The sequence below is a fragment of the Myotis brandtii genome, unplaced genomic scaffold (assembly GCF_000412655.1).
Source record: "Myotis brandtii unplaced genomic scaffold, ASM41265v1 scaffold350, whole genome shotgun sequence".
Taxonomy (NCBI): Eukaryota; Metazoa; Chordata; class Mammalia; order Chiroptera; family Vespertilionidae; genus Myotis; species Myotis brandtii.
Window position 1 is genome coordinate 322,099 of NW_005363468.1, and position 19,698 is coordinate 341,796.

The 19,698-nt window shown below is 40.8% G+C and overlaps 1 protein-coding gene across 2 annotated transcripts in view; it reads right to left on the reverse strand.

Annotated features, from left to right (window-relative positions):
• SLAIN1 (SLAIN motif family, member 1) overlaps nt 1–19,698 on the reverse strand; it is a 43,702-nt gene that overhangs the window by 6,057 nt on the left and 17,947 nt on the right. The window contains exons 2-5 of one of the 2 annotated variants that reach the window (XM_005871610.2): nt 14,725–14,874; nt 13,319–13,468; nt 10,404–10,745; nt 3,370–3,525 (exon numbers count right to left, since the gene is read on the reverse strand). In XM_005871610.2, the coding sequence (XP_005871672.1) occupies nt 3,370–3,525; nt 10,404–10,745; nt 13,319–13,468; nt 14,725–14,874 (798 nt within the window). The remainder of the gene's footprint in view (nt 1–3,369; nt 3,526–10,403; nt 10,746–13,318; nt 13,469–14,724; nt 14,875–19,698) is intronic. The other variant, XM_005871611.2, reaches the window with a different exon arrangement.

The window sequence follows — 19,698 nt, forward strand, 5'->3', positions numbered from 1 at the left end:
GGGGCTGAAGTTGAAGTTAGGTTTGGTTACTAAACAATAAAGAAAGCAACATTTCTTGCACACCCGACTGTGTGGTCTGAGTTTGCTGCTGCCTATAAACCGAGAAAAAGTTGTAAAATGAAGTACTAATCTCTAGGGTTTAGGTCAGACCAAGGAGTAGTGCCACTCAGCCAGAAGCTGGCTCATGGCTGGCCAGTGCGGGGGTGGTGGCAGGAGCCTCTCCCACCTCCATGGCAGCACTAAGGATGTCTAACTAACAGTTTAGGCCTGATCCCTTGGGGGCCTAAGCCTTTAGTCGGACATCCCCCGAGGGCTCCCTGGCTACCAGAAGGATGTCTGACTGCAAGCTTAAGCCTGATCCCCCGGGGAGTGGGCCTAAGTCAACAGGTGGACATCCCCCAAGGGGTCCTGGACTGCAAATGGGTGCAGGCCGGGCTGAGGGACGCACCCCCGCCCCCCCACCGAGTGCACAAATTTTGTGCACCGGGCCTCTAGTGTATATATAAAATGGAACTTTTAATATGTCTATATAAAATGGAATTTTTAATATATTATAAATAATTGTATTGCATTATACAATGTTGCCAATTGACAGAAGACTTTGTTAGTATTGGAAAATCCAATCATTGACTTTTTAGAGAAACATCGATTTGTTGTTCCACTTATTTTTTTTTTAATATATTTTATTGATTTTTTACAGAGAGGAAGGGAGAGAGATAGTCAGAAACATCAATGGGAGAGAAACATCGATCAGCTGCCTCCTGCACATCTCCCACTGGGGATGTGCCCGCAACCCAGGTACATGCCCTTGACCGGAATCGAACCACCCTTCAGTCCTCAGGCGGATGCTCTATCCACTGAACCAAACCGGTTTCGGCTGTTCCACTTATTTATGCATTCATTGGTTGATTCTTGTATGTGCCCTGACCAAGGAATCAAGTCTGCAACTGAGCTACCCAGCCGGGACTAGAAAATTCTAATTCTTGACAAAAAAGTCTTGTATTCTATCAATCAGCAACATTTTTGAGTGCCTAACTATAATATATTATTACTAGAGGCTCGGTGCACAAAATTCATGCATGGGTAGGGTCCATAGGCCTGGCCAGCGATCAGGGCTGATAGGGGCCTTCTGGCTGCTGGCTGGGGCCTCCCTTCATTCCACACTGCCCCCTGGTGGTCAGTGCATGTCATAGCGAGTGATTGAACTCCCGTTCTCCCAGTCAAACTCCCAAGGGGACACTTTGCATATTAGCCTTTTATATAGAGAGAATAATATGTTATTATATTCTAAGAATAACCTCCTTTTCTTTAACAATTTTAAGTTCTCACAGGACAATTTCTTCCTTGCTTGGAAGACATTAGAATTTCTTGATTGTTACTTTGAGGAGGATTTCATGAAAATACAAGGGACAATTTAGCTGTTATTATAGAAAGGAAGACAGAGGTGGCATCAGTAAGTAAAAAGTACAGCTGATTACAGATATACTTCCTAAATAGTTTTCATCATAACATTTACAGTTAGTGGGGAGAATAAATGAGTTACTCTACATGAAGCCTTACAAGGCATTTGGCATGTCATAACCACTAAGTGAGTGCTAGCTATTATTACCTTGATAAGGACAGCAAAATCTATAAAATGAAAAACTTCTCAGAGCAAGACTCTTAAAAGCTTCACTAATGTACTGGCCCAACAGGGCATATCATTTCACATTAAGAAACTGAACTGTTTGGCAGAATTTTTTTTAATTTTATAATTCTTTTCTCCAATGGAAAACTGAATCACAAATTTAACAGAAATTTATGCACATAACTCTGCCTGTTGTTTGCTAACTTTTCCAGCCTTTGCTGCCTCGTATTTACCATTCAGTTAAACAGGGACATACCCTATTTTCTAAAACATTTTAGCTGATTTTGAACTTAAGCATAGAATATACAATAAATATCTTTTTGAAATAAAAATAGGATGGGAGCAAAAGAAAATGTCTATAAAGTTTTATTTAATACTAGAGGCCCAGTGCACGAAATTCATGCATGGGGGTAGGGGGTCCCTCAGCCCGGCCTGCACCCTCACAATCTGGGACACCTCAGGGGATGTTTGACTGCTGGTTTAGGCCCAATCCCTCCTAAATCGGCAGTTGGACATCCCTCTTGAAATCCGGGACCGCTGGCTCCTAACCACTCACCTACCTGCCTGCCTCATCGCCCCTAACCACTCTGCCTGCCTGCCTCATTGCCCCTAACCACTTGCCTGCCTGCTTGATCACCCCTAACCACTCTGCCTGCCTGATCACCTCTAATCCCTCTGCCTGCCTGCCTGCCTGATTGCCCCTAACTGCTGGCCTGCCTGCCTGCCTGATCGCCCCTAATCACTCACCTGCCTGCCTGATTGCCCCTAACTGCTCGCCTGCCTGCCTGATCACCCCTAATCGCCTCTGCCTCAGCCCCCACAGCTTCATCTGGAAGGACGTCCAGAATGACATCTGGTAGGTCATTCGGCTGTCCAGTCTAATTAGCATATTACTCTTTTATTATTATAGATCTCTTGAAAATATTTTCTTAAATTAGTTTTTCTCAAGTATATAGTAGGTGAATTCTATATCCAGGAATGCTGATGTATGTGTACAGTAGTCAAATTCAATAAAAAATAAGGTCTATGTAAAATTCTGCTATAGTTTTGTTCCCATCAAGTTTTTGGAACACCGTAATCTTTTGTTGGTTGACAAATCATCTCCAGGCCTCCAGGTTTGGACATATCAATACTATGACTGAGTCTGCTTCCCAGGGTCAGGTTCAGACTTAACCCCAACTACCTATATAGACCACATGAGCAGAAATGGGGGTGTGGTGGCCTGGAACCATGACATCCCCACAAAAAGTAAAAATATGAACACCAGACTGAACACTCATTACTCTGTTTGTTGCTGTGTAAAACATAGAATGACAGACTGCGGTAAGATGAAATGGAGTAGACAAATAATAAAACTTCATTTTGGGGGGAAAAAGCTGTAGGGTAGTGAAACACAACACGAAAGTAACAGACAGGAGTGGTGTGCTTTCTTCAGAGTAAAGGTATCAAGTAGACAGAAAGAGGCAGATCTATAAAGAAAACAGATTTTGTGTGATAATTAATCACCATTTAGTGCTTCTGCTGCTATCCTTGGATATGAAGAATTACATATAACTTACTATGTAATTGGTAACATAGGCACTGATAAAAATACTACTTAATTTTAATTGTGGGGGGAAAAAAGTTACAAGACAAAAAAATTGTTCCTGAGAGGAAAAAGAAGAAATGGAAGAGTAAGATATTTGCTTAATGGTATTATGACTAACTAAAAATTACAAAAAATTAAGAATTGATATACTTACTACAAGACTGTATTCTTGAAAGCCCATTTCCAGCTCCGTGCAAGCTTGAGTCAAAGCTCTGACTATTTCGCACGGTGACTGGAGAACTCACATTGCTACTAACACCCATTGTGCTTGGCATCCGAGCTAGATTAGGCATACTTCTTCGGAGCTTGTCTAGAAGAGAAAAAATTTTTACTGAGTTAAAAATCACAAACTTTACACCTACTAAATACTAGTTTTCAAAAGTAAGTACACATATAAATCATATTTTGTTCAAAAATAAAATTATCATGTTCATTATGAATTATAAAAAGCTAATGGAATTAACCTTCTGTATAGGAATACATACTCAATGTCTCCAGAAAGGTTGCACCAAATAGACTGCTAAAAGAACATGAGTTCTATAAAAAGTAGGGATTAGTCAAGCCCTGGCTGGTTTGGCTCAGTGGATAGAGCGTTGGCCTGCAGACTGGAAGGTCCCAGGTTCAATTCCAGTCAAGGGCACACGCTCGGGTTGCGGACTTGATACCCAGTGAGGAGCATGCAGGAGGCAGCTGGTCAGTGATTCTCTCTCATCATTGATGTTTCTCTCTCTCTCTCTCCCTCTCTCTTCCTCTCTGAAATCAATTTAAAAAAAGTAGGGATTAGTCAATTATATATTTGTTCACATACATGAAGTGAATAAAACTGTATCAAAGTGAAGTTAGAAAATAATCTTATAGCCATTTAGCTTTAAAAACATACTAGAAATTGTTACGTTTTAATGAAAACCTAGAACAGTGAAAACCAGCACTGGATCTTTTGCTAGCATATCAAAATAGAAGGAATTATTAAAATTCAAACTTGAGATGTTTTGAGAAATCCACTAATCACATCAACATGACCATATAACTTCTAAAAAGTTTTAATTATCAAGAGCATGCCACCAAACCTTTGGGGGCTTGAAAAAGAACATGCTTCCATTTCCTTCTCTGCTACTTAGGGGCAGCAGAGAGTCAGACACAGGTCTCGGTGTTGCTGAGAAGCTTCAAAACTGCAACTTCACAAGTTAGTTTTCTCTTTAATAATAACCCCCCCCCCCAAAAAAAAAAACAACAACAAAAAACAACACACACACACACACAAAAAACACACACAACACAACCACTAACATATATCAGGTCACTTGAGCTTAGAAAAGAAAGGATATCCTATATAATAAAAACGTAATATTCAAATCGACCAAACAGCAGAACGACCAGTTGGCGAGGGGCGGGGCTGGCGAGCAGGCGGTGCCAGGCCAGCCAAGGCGCATGCCAGTGGGCAGAGAGAAGGAACTGCGATGGGGTAGGGGGGCAGCGACCAGTAGTGGCAGAGGGGTGATTGGCAGGGGGCTGGCACCATCCCTTGATCGGCCCGACCGGTCACCTCCCTCAGAAGGAGGCCAGGCAGGGTGGCGGCAGTAGCCGGAGTGATGGGGGTAGCGCTATCCCCTGATCACCCATCCTGTCGGAGGCCAGGCGGCAGCGGCAGTGATGAGGGGCAATGCCGTCCCCTGATTGGCTGGCTCAGTTGCCTCCTGCAGAGGGAGGCCAGACTTCGGCTTAGGCCCGCTCCCCATGGACACTGTGAGAACTCCTGGACTGTGAGAGGGTGCAGGCTGGGCTAAGGCGGGGGGGGGGGGGGGGGGGGGGCGCGGCCCCCCCCCCCCCCCCCCCCCCCCGCCAGTGCACGAGTTTTCATGCATTGGGCCTTTAGTGTTTAAATACTAAGCCAAAACTCATTTAAGTACAAAACTGGATTCATTTCCTTCTGCTTCACACAGGGCCTTTCCACATTACTTGGATCTGTTGATTGTAAGCCCTGTCTGGAAAGTCACCTAATCCAGAAATCTGGAGAATCTCCTAAGATTTGCCTCCCTCTTCACCCTTGATTCCAAGTCCTCAAAAGTCTGTCTCATAAATATTTAATGAATCTTCATTACTATCACCTGGTTTGGACCTCTTATCACTGTTTTGTTTTTTTAATCCTCACTGTAGGATATGATTTTTGAACATCTTAATGACTAGCATGAAAAAGTGAGTCTCTATCAATACAAGATGAAATTACTTTGACTAAGCAGCAGAGAGGTACAGGGAAGTAATTACATGTTATTATTTAGAAAATGAATTGAGTTTCATGTTTATTAATTTTTCAACTCTTTATTCTAAAAGTTTTCATATATAGTAGTTTTCATTTTGCCACATTTACTAGTAATTCATCTTCCTATATTATGTATATTCTTACCATTTGCAACAGCATGGATGGAACTGGAGAGCATTATGCTAAGCTAAATAAGCCAGTCAGAGAAAGGCAAATACCACATGATCTCACTCATTTGTAGAATATAATGAACAACATAAACTGATGAACAAAAACAGATCCAGAGACAGAGAAGCATCGAAGAGACAGTCAAACCTTAGAGTGATGGTAGGGAAGGGTGGTGGTAAGGGGGAGAGATCAACCAAAGGACTTGTATGCATGCATATAAGCATAACCAACGGACACATACACATACACCAGGAGAGTGAGGACATGGGGGGGGTGGTAATCAGGGGATAAGGACACATATGTAATAACTTAATCAATAAAGAAAAAAAAGAATCAACCAATGAATACGTAAATAAGTAGAACAAATCAATGCTTCTCTGTGTGTCTGTCTGTCTGTCTGTCTCCCTCTCTCTCTCTCCATCTCCCCCACTCCTCTTCCCTCCTCAAATCAATTTTTTTAAAGAAGTAAGGATTTATTAAGAAGATGGTGCCATGCCTGGAGTCACATGAGCTACTGTTGACTCCCGATGGCTTCCAGGAAATGGATTATTCAGGGAAAATCATTAGTCATGGTGACTAATGGAGTTTGGGTCGTGGTTTCCACTGATGGGCTGGCACTAGGGTAGGGATAGTTGATCATTGCAACTGGTCCTGATGTCAGCTATGGCATCGCTTTTTCTGGTTTCACGAGGATGCAGTCAGTGGGGTAGTTCGGGAGCTGAAACACAACTAGCTGTTATCTCTAGTTTGACCAGAACTCTGAACCTGTGGTCAACAGACCCAAGACTTTATTCCTAGGACTACTGGATGCTGACCAGAACCTCATGGTCCCGAGGGCTTAATGATTAATTAAGCAAGGAAGAGGGAGGTGGGTGAGTCTGGGCACTAGGTGAGGCCAGTTTGAGTCAAAGGAAAAAAATCAAAATAAAGGGCAGATGAAAGAAAATAAGGTTCCTGTGTAGTTACACTTTAATATTCAAGGAATCAAAAATAATGTTCTATCTTCACAAGAAACCAGCAATTTATCCTTAAGGACTAAGATGCAGCAGGAAGCTGGATGCACAGACTAAGGCAAGATTTCACATGAGTTTTCTCATAGGAAAGGAATGGCAAGACTCACCACTCTGCAATAAAGACTAAAGAATCAAGATGTATTACAAAGCCACTGTTCTCAAAACTGCCTGGTACTGGCACAAGAACAGGCATATAGATCAATGGAATAGAATAGAGAACCCAGAAATTGGCCCAAACCAATATGCTCAATTAATATTTGACAAAGGAGGAAAGAACATTCAATGGAGCCAAGATAGTCTCTTCAATAAGTGGTGTTGGGAAAATTGGACAGATATATGCAAGAAAATAAAACTAGACCACCAACTTACACCATACACAAAAATAAACTCAAAATGGATAAAGGACTTAAATGTACGACAGGAAACCATAAAAATTCTAGAAGAATCCAAAGGCAACAAAATCTCAGACATATGCCAAAGCAATTTCTTCACTGATACAGCTCCTAGGGCACTTGAAACTAAAGAGAAAATGAACAAATGGGACTACATCAAAATAAAAAGCTTCTGCACAGCAAAAGAAACCATCAACAAAACAATGAGAAAACCCACTGCGTGGGAAAACATATTTGCCAATGTCATATCTGATAAGGGCCTAATCTCCAAAATTTATAGGGAACTCATACAACTTAACGGGCACTAGGTGAGGCCAGTTTGAGTCAAAGGAAAAAAAAATCAAAATAAAGGGCAGATGAAAGAAAATAAGGTTCCTGTGTGGTTACACTTTAATATTCAAGGAATCGAAAATAATGTTCTATCTTCACAAGAAACCAGTAATTTATCCTTAAGGACTAAGATGCAGCAGGAAGCTGAATGCACAGACTAAGGCAAGATTTCACATGAGTTTTCTCATAGGAAAGGAATGGCAAGACTCACCACTCTGCAATAAAGACTAAAGAATCAGGGGATAAAAGAAAGACTCGGTTACCACCAAACAGTCAATGGGGTCCAGGGAGAACCTCTGGCTAAGAGTGATTACATCATCATGCTACCAATAACCCCTGCTGTGTCCTACAAATCAGTAAACATTCTGCAAGATTTAGTCATGTTTCCTATCTGGTAAATTACTCTAAAAAGGCTTATTTCAATCCTATGATCCTTAGAAATATTCCAATAACTCTTAAGAGCCACCTCTTTTGAACCTAGACCGTGTAGGAGCTATAGAAGCAATAAATGTAAATAACATATTTCCAGTTTATTTTTTATTATTTTTAATGCATCAATGATTTAACAATTATTTTCTCCTATCTATATTATTTTGGTATTTTAGAAAAATATTTGATGGATTAATTTCAAAGTTACCATTCTCATTTCACAATTGGGTTCCAAAAATATTCCATGGTAACACATGAAGGTTCTGATACTGTATCCCCTTTTCCTTTGTAGGAAACCAGACCCTTTAGGAACCATGCAACTACCACAGCCGGACGCGGAGCTGAGTCACACAGCACAGGTTCGGGGAAACCTAATCCTGCACATAACGGGGTTTAATGTAAGTCAAAACCACTTTTCCAAGGTGAGACAATGATCCCATTTGACAATACTAATCAAGATACAGAGCCAACATCTGCTAGACAACTAGGATATGACATTCTCAGACACCTGACAAAAAAATCTTCAGAGAAACAACACAAGGTGCCCTCCCCCTCAATTGTAAAATAAGGCTATGACTTTCAGTAAGCATATGGCATATACTGTCTTTCTGATACTATTAGCTTTTATAATCTAGCCACTATGACACTCTTTGGCTGCCACTGTTTTCTTTTAAATCTGAAAGTACAAAACAGTGAAATTATGATTAAAATTTTCAATATTTTCAAATTCTCTCTCAATTAGCATTAATGATATAAGTACACAGAAAGAAAGGGTAAAAAGTAAAAACATGGTAACAAATGACCCAAAAATAATTTGTACTAGAGGCCCGGTGCACGAATACGTGCATGGGTGGGGTCCCTCGGCCTGGCCAGCGATTGGGGCCATTGGGGCTGCGAGAGGTTGGACGGCTAGGGTGGGGCTGTGGGAGGTTGGCTGTGAGTGCGCACTGACCACCAGGGGGCAACTCCCGCATTGAGCATCCACCCCCTGGTGGTCAGTGCGCATCACAGCGACGGGTCACTCTGTCGCTTACGCTTTTATATATATAGATTTGGCTTTGCAATATTATAAAATTACCTGCTTGAGCACTTCTGGCTTCAGCTTTGAGAAATGGTGCTTTATAATTAAACTAGAGGCCTGGTGCATGAAATTCTGCACGGGAGTGGGGGTCCCTCAGCCTGGCCTGCACCCTCTCCAATCCGGGATCCCTCAGGGGATGTCCAACTGCCTCTCACAATCTGGGACTGCTGGCTCCTAACCACTCCCCTACCTGCCTGCCTGATTGCCCCTAACCCCCCTGCCTGCCTGATCACCCCTAACTGCTCCCCCCGCCTGCCTGATCACCCCTAACTTCTCCCCTGCTGGCCTGATCGCCCCTAACCACCTCTGCCTCGCCCCACACTCGGGACCTAGGATTCCCTCCTCTGGCCAGTCATAGGCACCTGGGACTCAGGACCTAGGATTCCCTCCTCTGGCCGGTCACAGGCACCTGGGACCTGGGCTTCCCTCCCTCTGACCAACTGCAGACACCCAGGACCCAGGCCGGTTTTGCCTAGGCAGGCCGCAGCCGCAGGCGCCCAGGACTGCAGGGCGGGCAGCTTGTCCCTCTCCCAGGCCGCAGCCTGGCTGGTCCCCATTCCTTTCTCATGAGCTCATTTGTGCCTGGCTGGTCCCCATTCCTCTCTCACGAGCTCATTTGTGCCTGGCTGGTCCCCATTCCTCTCTTCCCAGTGTTGAGTGTCTGAGCCATTATGGCGTGAGGGCGTGACGACCAGTTGCATATTGGCTCTTTATTATAGAGGATGCTATACCTGTATAAATATGGTTTGTTTCTCCATAGTACATGGACCTGTGTGTGAGTGATCATTAGTACAAAAAAACATACCAGGCTTGCAACATTACAGTTGTTCTCCCTATAATTTGTTGGAAGTCAAGGAGTGTAACTCCTGAGAGTGGATAAGGAAGACAAATGAAGAGGCAGACAGAAAACCCACAAGAGAATGACACATATTTCAACCCACCACATTAACATTAGGGCTAATCAGCTTCCATTACCATGGCAAAGATTAGCCTCCATTTTCCTACTGCTACACGGATCCTAATTCCAGATGTCAGGATCAGAGGGAAAGACATAGCCCAACTTCCCCTTAACCTGGATGTGACAAGCAGCATCCTCTCCAAGCATCATCGTGCACTAACCACCCACCACTCTGTGCTAGGAACAGACAGGAAGAGGCTGGAGGTTGTGGGAAAGGTGAGAAAGGGTAACTCTGTGCCTCGGGCTCCGTGGAGATCCACTACGAGCTCAACTGGCACAACCCTGCCCATCCCACAGCTGAACTGGCAACAGCAAAAAGATGCTCCCATGTAATGGCCCATTCTGTGCCAGCTACAATGCGGTGGTGTTCTTGAAGCCCTAGGTCTATAAATCTGGGACATGTAATTAGAAGCCCATCAATTACAGATTCGAATTTAGACCAAACTGATAAGGTCTTGATAATGTACTTAATAAATCTGGGAAATGTTTACCTACTATTTACATTGACTTTAAAACCATTTCTTGAACCCACCACATACCAAAAGGGCATCATAACCTACCTCCATTGGTCCTATTTGGTTGCTGATCTGGAGTTTGGGCTTGAGGTGAATAACACTGTTGCTGCTGGTAACTATTTGAAGGGAAATACTGGGAACTGGGGCTCCTCCTACATTCCCGAATGCTGGAGAAAGTCTGTGAATGGGGGATTCCTCTTTGGAAGGGTGAACATCTTGGAAGACGGGGCTGAGGTGGTGGCAAATGGTCAAATTCTTCCTCATCCTCTAAACTGAATCGATCATATTCTTGATCACTACATGTCCCTTTCTTTCCTGAACTCAATGACACACTGGAACTGTGTCTTGACACGGATGCTGACGTGGAAGCATAATCTTGCCTGAGACCTAAAAAATAATAAGAAATAGTATTATCATTAGACACATTTCAATCTAGCAAAAATTAAGTTCAAATATTAGAGGAAATTTTGTGCCAAATGATTCAGAGACCCATTATCGTGTTCTTAGTTTATTAAAATATTAGACTATTCTGTTTTGCAAAAAGATTGCCACAATTGCAGTGAAAATTAAATATGGTACCTACTGCTATAATTTATCAATCAATGTCTGTCAATTTCCCCAAATGATCCCTGCTGAGCTCCAGAGATACGTACTTAGGAAGGCTGCTTAGGAAATAGTATTCATCATCATTATAAATTGTTTGCTATGAGTTAGGCCATTAATCAAATCTCTGCCCAAGCAGGAACTCCTCCTGCTCCCCACTCCAATTCTCAAACCAGTGCAAAGTTCAAAATCTGTGGTACAAGTATGTATTTTCTAACAAGGCCGCCTCTTTCATTCTTTTTATTCTTTTTCAAAGCATAGTGACATTTCAATATCGCAATGGTTTGGGGTCATCCTAAATGATAACTACCTAAAAATAGTAAACTTAAGTTTCTAGTTATTCATCTCATTGCCAAGACCACAATTTTTTTAAAAGCAGTCTATCCTTAACTACTTAACATCTGAAAACTGACATCTAATCTTTTAGCCATATAGATGTAGAGTTAGTGTTAGTTTACTGTTACTGAAAAATGACCAAAAATAATCACTTTTCCATCAACATGTATCTTATTAAATTCTGCATGAGCATTACCATGTTTCTTATAGTAGCCTTGACTAATTCTGAAACCAGGAAATAGTTACGCTTAAATGATAGTTGGCTGTTTCTACTTATGTTGACCTGAAAAGATAACTGCAAAACAAGCCTAGCCAGGTTCTGTGATCTACATTGTATTGTGCCTTTTTCTGCCATAAATGTCCTTGAAGCGTTCACTCCCAGATTATTTATTGTAACTTTATTGCAGAACCAGAGATAAATTGTACCATTTCCAATGATCTTCTCTTCCATAATTATTCTGAAAAGTATACCAATGCATTTAACTGATTTTTTTTTTATTGATAACTATAGACTCATATGAAGTTCTAAAGAAACAAGACAGGGTTCTCTTGTGCACATTGCCCAGTTCTCCCAATGATAACATTTTGCAAAATTATAGAATAACATGATGACCAGAACACTGGCAGTGACACAAAGCCATCTTAGGTGTTTCCGGGTCTACTCATGCATGCTTGTATGTGTTAGTATTAAGTTTTCTACAATTTTACTACCTGTAGGATCAGGTGCCTACCACCAGTGTCAAAATACTGAACAAACAGTTCCAAAAACCCCCAGAAATACCTTGTGTTGCCCTTTTATAACCACATCCACCTTCCTCCTGAGATCCTACACCATACCCCTAACCCTAGTGACCACAAAACTGCCCACTTTTAAGATTTTGTCATCCCAAAATGTTATATAAATGGAACTATCCTATCTAATAAAGAGGGAATATGCTAATTGACCCTCATGCCATTGCAAAGAAGGCGGCGTCCACAGCTAATAAGGAGGGAATATGCTAATTGACCCTCGTGCCATTGCAAAGAAGGCGGCATCCACAGCCAATAAGGAGGGAATATGCTAATTGACTGTCCCACCCTCAAAGATGGCAGTGCCCACAGCCAATAAGGAGGGAGTATGCTGACTGCCACGCCCTCAAAGATGGCGGCGCCCAGTCCCCTCAGCCCCGCCAGGGTGCCTGCCTCCAGAGTCCCCCAGTCCCCTCAGCACCCCAGCCACCCAGAGCCGGCCTGAGGCTCAGGTAACCAGGGCCGGCTGAGGCTTGTGCTGACAGCAGTGGCAGCAGCAGAGGTGTGATGGGGCATCGCCTTCCCCTGATCGCTGGGTCGCCTCTCGCCCCTGAGGGCTCCCAGACTGTGAGAGGAGGGGGCAGGGGCTGAGGAATCCCCCTCCTCCAGTGCATGAATTTTCATGCACTGGGCCTCTAGTATAGCATACAACCTCTTGGGATGATCTTTTTTTCACTGAGTGTAATTCCCTGTAGATTGATCCATGAGAGTGCATGAATCTATGGTTCATTCCTTTTTATTGGTGAATACTGCTCCAGGACATGCAGGTACCACTGTCTGATTAACAATTCCCCTACTGAGACATCTCAGTTCATTCCAGGTTTTGGCTTTTACAAACAGCTACTGCGAATGTTCAGTACAGGTTTCTGTGTGAACACAAATTCCCACTGCTCTGTGATAAATGCCCAGAGTGAAACATGCTGGGCCTTGTGGAAATCATGGGTTTGGTTTTAAAGAAACTGTCAAACTGTTTCCACAGTGGCCATCCCAGCAATGGTCTTTGTGTCAGTGCATTTTGATCAGAACATGTCCTAACACCTTACAATGCTTATGAGAATGTGAGAAGCATTAACTGCTCCACCTACAAAGCAGGACAGAGTATGAGAGAAAGGACCTAAGTGTGTGCCCATTACTGGGAAGAAATACCTGAAAACTCCCCATGCCCTCACGGTTCTAGTAGAAGCCCCTAGTTTAAAATGTGTTCTGGTCTAAAAAAAAACAAACAGACGTACTTTCTTCTTGCAGACGAGCCATGATCTGCACGTCAGTGAGGTCCTGTAGCTTGTACCCCATGGAGATGGAGTCGTCCTCCAGTTCTGAAGTGCTCAGCTCACTGTCTATAGACGACTGGGGACTGACAGGGGAGCCCCTGGAGGTGTAACCTAAAAACAAAGCATGTAGGTTTATTGTTTAGACTAAAGAACTGATATCTATTTATGCTTTATAATTCATGTTATCAACAATCGCCAGTTTCTGCCCTGTTTTCATGTCGCCAAAAAGCAACCAATACAAACTGTAAAGAAGAGAGATCTCCTGTTGTTGTTTTTTTACCATAATAACAAAAGAAATCACTAATGCCATTAGATAAGCATATATCTAAATGCATTGTATAAGTACATGTCCATGTTCACTTTAATTACTAATCAGATATGCTTCTCTCAGTAGTAATTATTATATATTTTAAAATTAAAATTTAATCCGGTCCATTTAGACTAAAGAACTGATATCTATTTATGCTTTATAATTCATGTTATCAACAATCGCCAGTTTCTGCCCTGTTTTCATGTCGCCAAAAAGCGACCAATACAAACTGTAAAGAATAGAGATCTCCTGTTGTTTTTTTACCATAACAAAAGAAATCATTAATGCCATTAGATAAGCATATATCTAAATGCATTGTATAAGTACATGTCCATGTTCACTTTAATTACTAATCAGATATGCTTCTCTCAGTAGTAATTATTATATATTTTAAAATTAAAATTTAATCCGGTCCATTTTTTAAACAGTTACAAACACTAGTGTTACAAATAAGTAAGAAAATCACATATAAAAAGCACACATACATACACAGAAACATTTACAAAACCTGTGAAATTGAGTGTAGAGCAGTCAGGAGACTGGCAGACACTCATGAGAGTGAAAAAGCAACGGCTCGAGATAAGTGAACAAGGAAGATAGGACCCACGGGGAGAAAGCTGCAGGAACGGAATCTTCATCTCATAAAAAGCAACTATGTCTATTTTCTATGTAGCCCTGGCTGCGTAAAAAGCTGCAATAAAAAGCTAAAATAATTTAAAAGAACAAGATATAAATCCTTATATTTTTGAATCTTAATAAAAAGCACTGAATTGTTTGACATTTCATTTTAAAAGCACACTGGGCACTTGGAAACACATTAACTATATACACATACTGTTGACAACAAGGGCAGACCGCCGACCACACACAACTGAGAGCAGATTAATGGTGTTAAAGTACAAATTAACATTAGCCTTTTTCATATCCAAGTTAAGTTTGCAAAAAAACTCTCCATGTGATAAGATTACTCTCAAGCTTTTCAAGATGGATATTTAAGCTGTGTTTAGTAACTAAATGACAAGAAAGCAAGCAGCTAGTCGAGAAGTTGAAATATTACCTGTTCTTTCAGGTGTTAGTATTGCTTTATTTGAGGTTTTAGAGAAGCTGGGAGTATTAATGCCATTGCTATAAGGGCTGAGTCTTGCAACAGGACTATAAGGAAAAGCCAGGGAGACATTTGAAGAGAAGAGACTCCGCCATCGGCTGGCTGTCACAGAAGCAGAAATAAAGAGCAGCAGTTAGCAACATGGAAGCAGAATGTGACTTGTCAGAGGAAGGAAAGGAAGCGGTTAAAAAAAAATGAAAAGACAAAAAAGCAACTTTTCATCAGAATAAGTTAAATGACTTCTATTTACCTAAGGGAAAAGTATGTTTTTAAAAAAGACAATTTGTGAATGAAGGTCATATTTATACCTCCTTTAAGAAGCAGTAAATCAGTCTCACCTTGATTAAAGCCAACATGCCCATGTATCAAGGAAAATTTGTTTTGAAAAACTCAAAAAAACTTACCATTTTTACAAACTGTGGGAAATGTTCTTAATATTAGCCATACACAGTCTTATGTTCTTCCTAAGGTTAATTTTTCAACCCATTTAGTATCAGAAAATGTTGATAACATTTTTTATAAAAACTTAGTAAATTATGGAAGAAACTTGAAGTGACTCGTGTTTCTGAATGGCCTTGAGTCCAAACAAGACTTAGGCCAAAGTGATACAAAAATCACAGGAGGGTACAGATAGCAAAATTTAATGGCTGCTAGTTTTGATGGCAAGTATAGAGACTAATTGGTGATCTATTGGATTTTTCCTTTTTATAAAAATATTTCCCAAATTTCCATATTGAACATATACTATTCCTATAACATCTAAAGGTAGAATTATACATATTATTACTTTAATACTATAAAATAAGGAACAAAAAAGAATTTTACCTGCAATGGTTAGATAATCTAATGTTTACATTATCTCCCCTGGCTAATTAGTGTGTTTCCCTCCTCCAAAATTACCAAGCCCTTGTTACTTTCTAAGTGCTTGGGATCATGAAAAAGACCCCAAACTGTAAAAACCTGAATAAGTCACATGAAACATCACTTCTTCTCCCTTCAAGGAATACAAATTACTGCAGTAGTCAAAATCCACTTTCCTAAAAAGTAACCATTTAGGCATGTACACAAGCAAGATGAGAAAAATAAATAGCCAATGAAAAGGGTAGCGGTCGTACGCCAATTACCATGTTTCTCTTTTATTAGTGTAGATTTCCCAAATTTCCATATTGAACATATACTATTCCTATAACATCTAAAGGTAGAATTATACATATTATTACTTTAATACTATAAAATAAGGAACAAAAAAGAATGTTACCTGCAATGGTTAGATAATCTAATGTTTACATTAACTCCCCTGGCTAATTAGTGTGTTTCCCTCCTCCAAAATTACCAAGCCCTTGTTACTTTCTAAGTGCTTGGGATCATGAAAAAGACCCCAAACTGTAAAAACCTGAATAAGTCACATGAAACATCACTTCTTCTCCCTTCAAGGAATACAAATTACTGCAGTAGTCAAAATCCACTTTCCTAAAAAGTAACCATTTAGGCATGTACACAAGCAAGATGAGAAAAATAAATAAAAAATACAAATTTGGTTAAACTTCACCTTTAGGCAATAAATAGGTTTATATTTTCTGGAAATTTAACAAAACTTGAAAAACATACAAAAAGGACTGTTTTGAAATGTGTTCCCCAAATCACTTTTAATAAGCAATGCTAATGAGCAAATAGTTGGCAAGTATTTAAAAATGGGCATCGGGGTGGAAAGATAGAAACCATGGGAAGTAGTTTGTCAAGCAAATAATCAGCTCCAAAATTGGGATTTTTAAGACCCTTGCAAAATATCACCTAGGTTATTTTTAAAAAAGTAAAATGTTTCCTTTTATTTCAGCATTTCAGTAAGCACTGTTGAGATTTAAATACCATCCCTTTACAACAACTACATAAAAAAATATCTTTTCCTCACGTAGGTGAAAGAACTAGGCAAGAAAGTGTCTACATTCACTGTGATTATGCTTTCAGAATTTGTAAGTTTCATGGTGGGGGGGAAGGGAGGGCACTACCTGAAGCCCAGTTCCTAATTGACACCAATCATGTCACGTGTCCAAAATGTAATTAACTGTGGTTAAGCAGCTCTTCTTAAGCTGAGCCAGAGCAGAGATGTGTGGAGTGGGCCACGCCCAGCTCCTTACCTTCTGGGTATGTAAACTTGATCCCAAAATACACTGAAAAATAGGGGTTAATATGCAACACACACTTGGTAGCTGTTCTCACAGCTTCAATCTCCATTACTCGAAGTTTCTCATTAAAAATTCTACGTTAAAAGGAATCAATAGTTCTTTGTGACTGCTAACTTGCTGAACAGATAATGTTATTTTATACCAGTCTGATCACTCGCCAGGCAAATTACAGTGACCCCGTGTTGTCACCCACAGATGCAGACAAATTCGCATCCCAAGTAAACAGCATTCATCGCTCTGCACAGTAACCACTGTGACCAGCCTCCCAGCACAATGGCGCAATGATTGTGACTATGACAGCAAGAGCCCAACCAAGCACACAATTAGCATCTATTGCAAGAGAGAATGCTGTGCATTGTCCCTTGGCATGGAGGCTTTTAAGAAGAGGGAGGAGCATCATTGTGGAGGCAAGCTAAGAAAGCAACCATGCTACATTAGTGCCAAGGTTGCGGCGGAGGAGAGGAGAAGGAAGTGGAAACCCGCACATCCTACTTATTCTTCTCTGTGTAGCGGAAGAATTGTAACAGGAAGCATTTTTATAGAAAATAAAACAAAAAGAACTTTTCACAGGGCAATTTTGTTTTTCAACAAATTAATTTAATGTGTTTTTTTTATATATATAAGGGCATTAAACTTTTTGAGAGGTCCAATGATGATCAAAATTATCCTAAGAAAGACTAAAGGAGAAAATGGGTGATAAACTTCTGAACAGCAGTATTTTCCTAGACTCCTACACCAAAGTTCTAGCTATGAGTAAAGGGCTTCTCATACTTGGAGGGGGCATGACTATGTATTTTTCATTTAATTGCAACCCCTGGAATAGCAGAGAGGTGGGCCCAAACATAAGGATATAAATTTCATACCACACATGGCAAGGTTATCTTTCCCAAATGCCCTAAGTTAAACTGCCTCTCAGAACACTGCTTTCTCTGCATTGCACTGCAACTTCCCGAAGACTCTCACCACCTCTCACCTCTCACCAGTTACTGCAACCTGTTCCTCAATGAACTCTCAGCCACAGCACTGCCCTCACCAAGACTGTCTGAACATCACTACCAAAGCTATGCTAGTCATATATTATTTTATTTTTTAATTCTTAATCTTTATTGCTGATGTATTACAGATGTCCCTCTTTCCCTCTCTCATTGCCCATCCACCTGGCTCCTGTCCCACCCCAGGCCTTCACCACACTATTGTCTGTGGCCATGGGCTATGCAGATAAGTTCTTTGGTTAATCTCTTCCGGCCCTCCCTCCTCCTTTCCCTCTGAGATTTGTCAGTCTCATCCATGTTTTCATGTCTCTGGGTTTATTTTGTTCATCATTTTATTTTGTTCATTAGATCCCACATATAAGTGAGGTCATGTGATACTTGTCTTTCTCTGCCTGGCTTATTTCACTTAGCATAATACTCTCCAGGTTCCTCCATGCTGCCTCAAAGGGTAAGAGATCCTTCTTTTGTACAGCTGCATAGTATTCCATTGTGTAAATGTACATATCTTTTTTATCCACTCACCCACTGATGGGCACTTGGATTGTTTCCAGATCTTCGCTATTGTAAATAACACTGCTATGAACATAGGGGTGCATATATTCTTTCTGACAGGTGTTTCAGATTCTATTCTTTTAACTCCTACTTTCTTCCATTAAGTACTACAGTGGCTTTTCATCAAATACAAGCTTTGAAAGGTACTGCAGATATCTCACTGGCACTCTTATCTACTGCCATGTATTCCATGTCCACCTTTAGAATGTTTCTAAAACTTCCTTGTTAAGAATTATACTCATATATGCATAACCCATGGACACAGACAATAGGGTAGTGAAGGCCTGGGTGGGAAGGGGTGCTAGAAACCAATTCCAGCATGACAGCAGGGCTGCATCTCTGAATGGCTAAAGGCATTTCCCCAAACCTGAATAGGATACATTAAATTGATTCTTGGCTGCCAGACAGTTAAAGGGCATCTTAATCTACATGTTATTGCCTCCTACTGGCCAAACACCTGAACAGCCGTAGGCTAATTCCCCCATTCTGACAATGCTTGTGTATACCCTTTGAAGGGTACATCTCCACCTCGCCTCAGGACAAATTGTGTTAATAAAAAGCATGGGGTCCTGAAACAGGAGACCTTAGACCTTAAGACCTTAAGAACTTAGAACTTAGCTCCTTTAGCTAAGCTCCTCTGACCCCCAAATGCCTTTCAAAATTATGCTTCGTCTCCGGACTCTTATTTAATCTACGCACAGCCTTCTCCAGATTCCTGAACCCTTCTTGATGCCAGAACAAGAACCCAGCAAAGGCGGGGGAGGGCCTAGAAAAGGTCAATGGCGGGAAAAGGGGACATATGTAATACTTTCAACAATAAATATTTAAAATAAAAAGTTCAAAACATGTCAAAAAATTATATACTAGTAGTTTAAGCTTTCTAACTTTGTCTCCCTTGCCTAATGAGCATTTCCTATTAAGATAAATGTTGTAAATTACCAAGTTGTGCAATTGTCAAGATTTTGAACACATTCAACATTTATTGATTATATACTGTGTGCCAGACATTGTGTCCATTAGGTACTGAACTAGCTGTTTGTACTATGAGAAGAAAAAGTGAAAACAACTTACTCCAGAATATGTTAAAATGTTGCTTTATTTTTTAACTCTTTAGGTTGATGTAGTACTGAACTTTTGATAAGATTTTCATTCGATCAGTTATTTTTCCTTGTACTTGTATTATCTACTGCTTTCTTAAG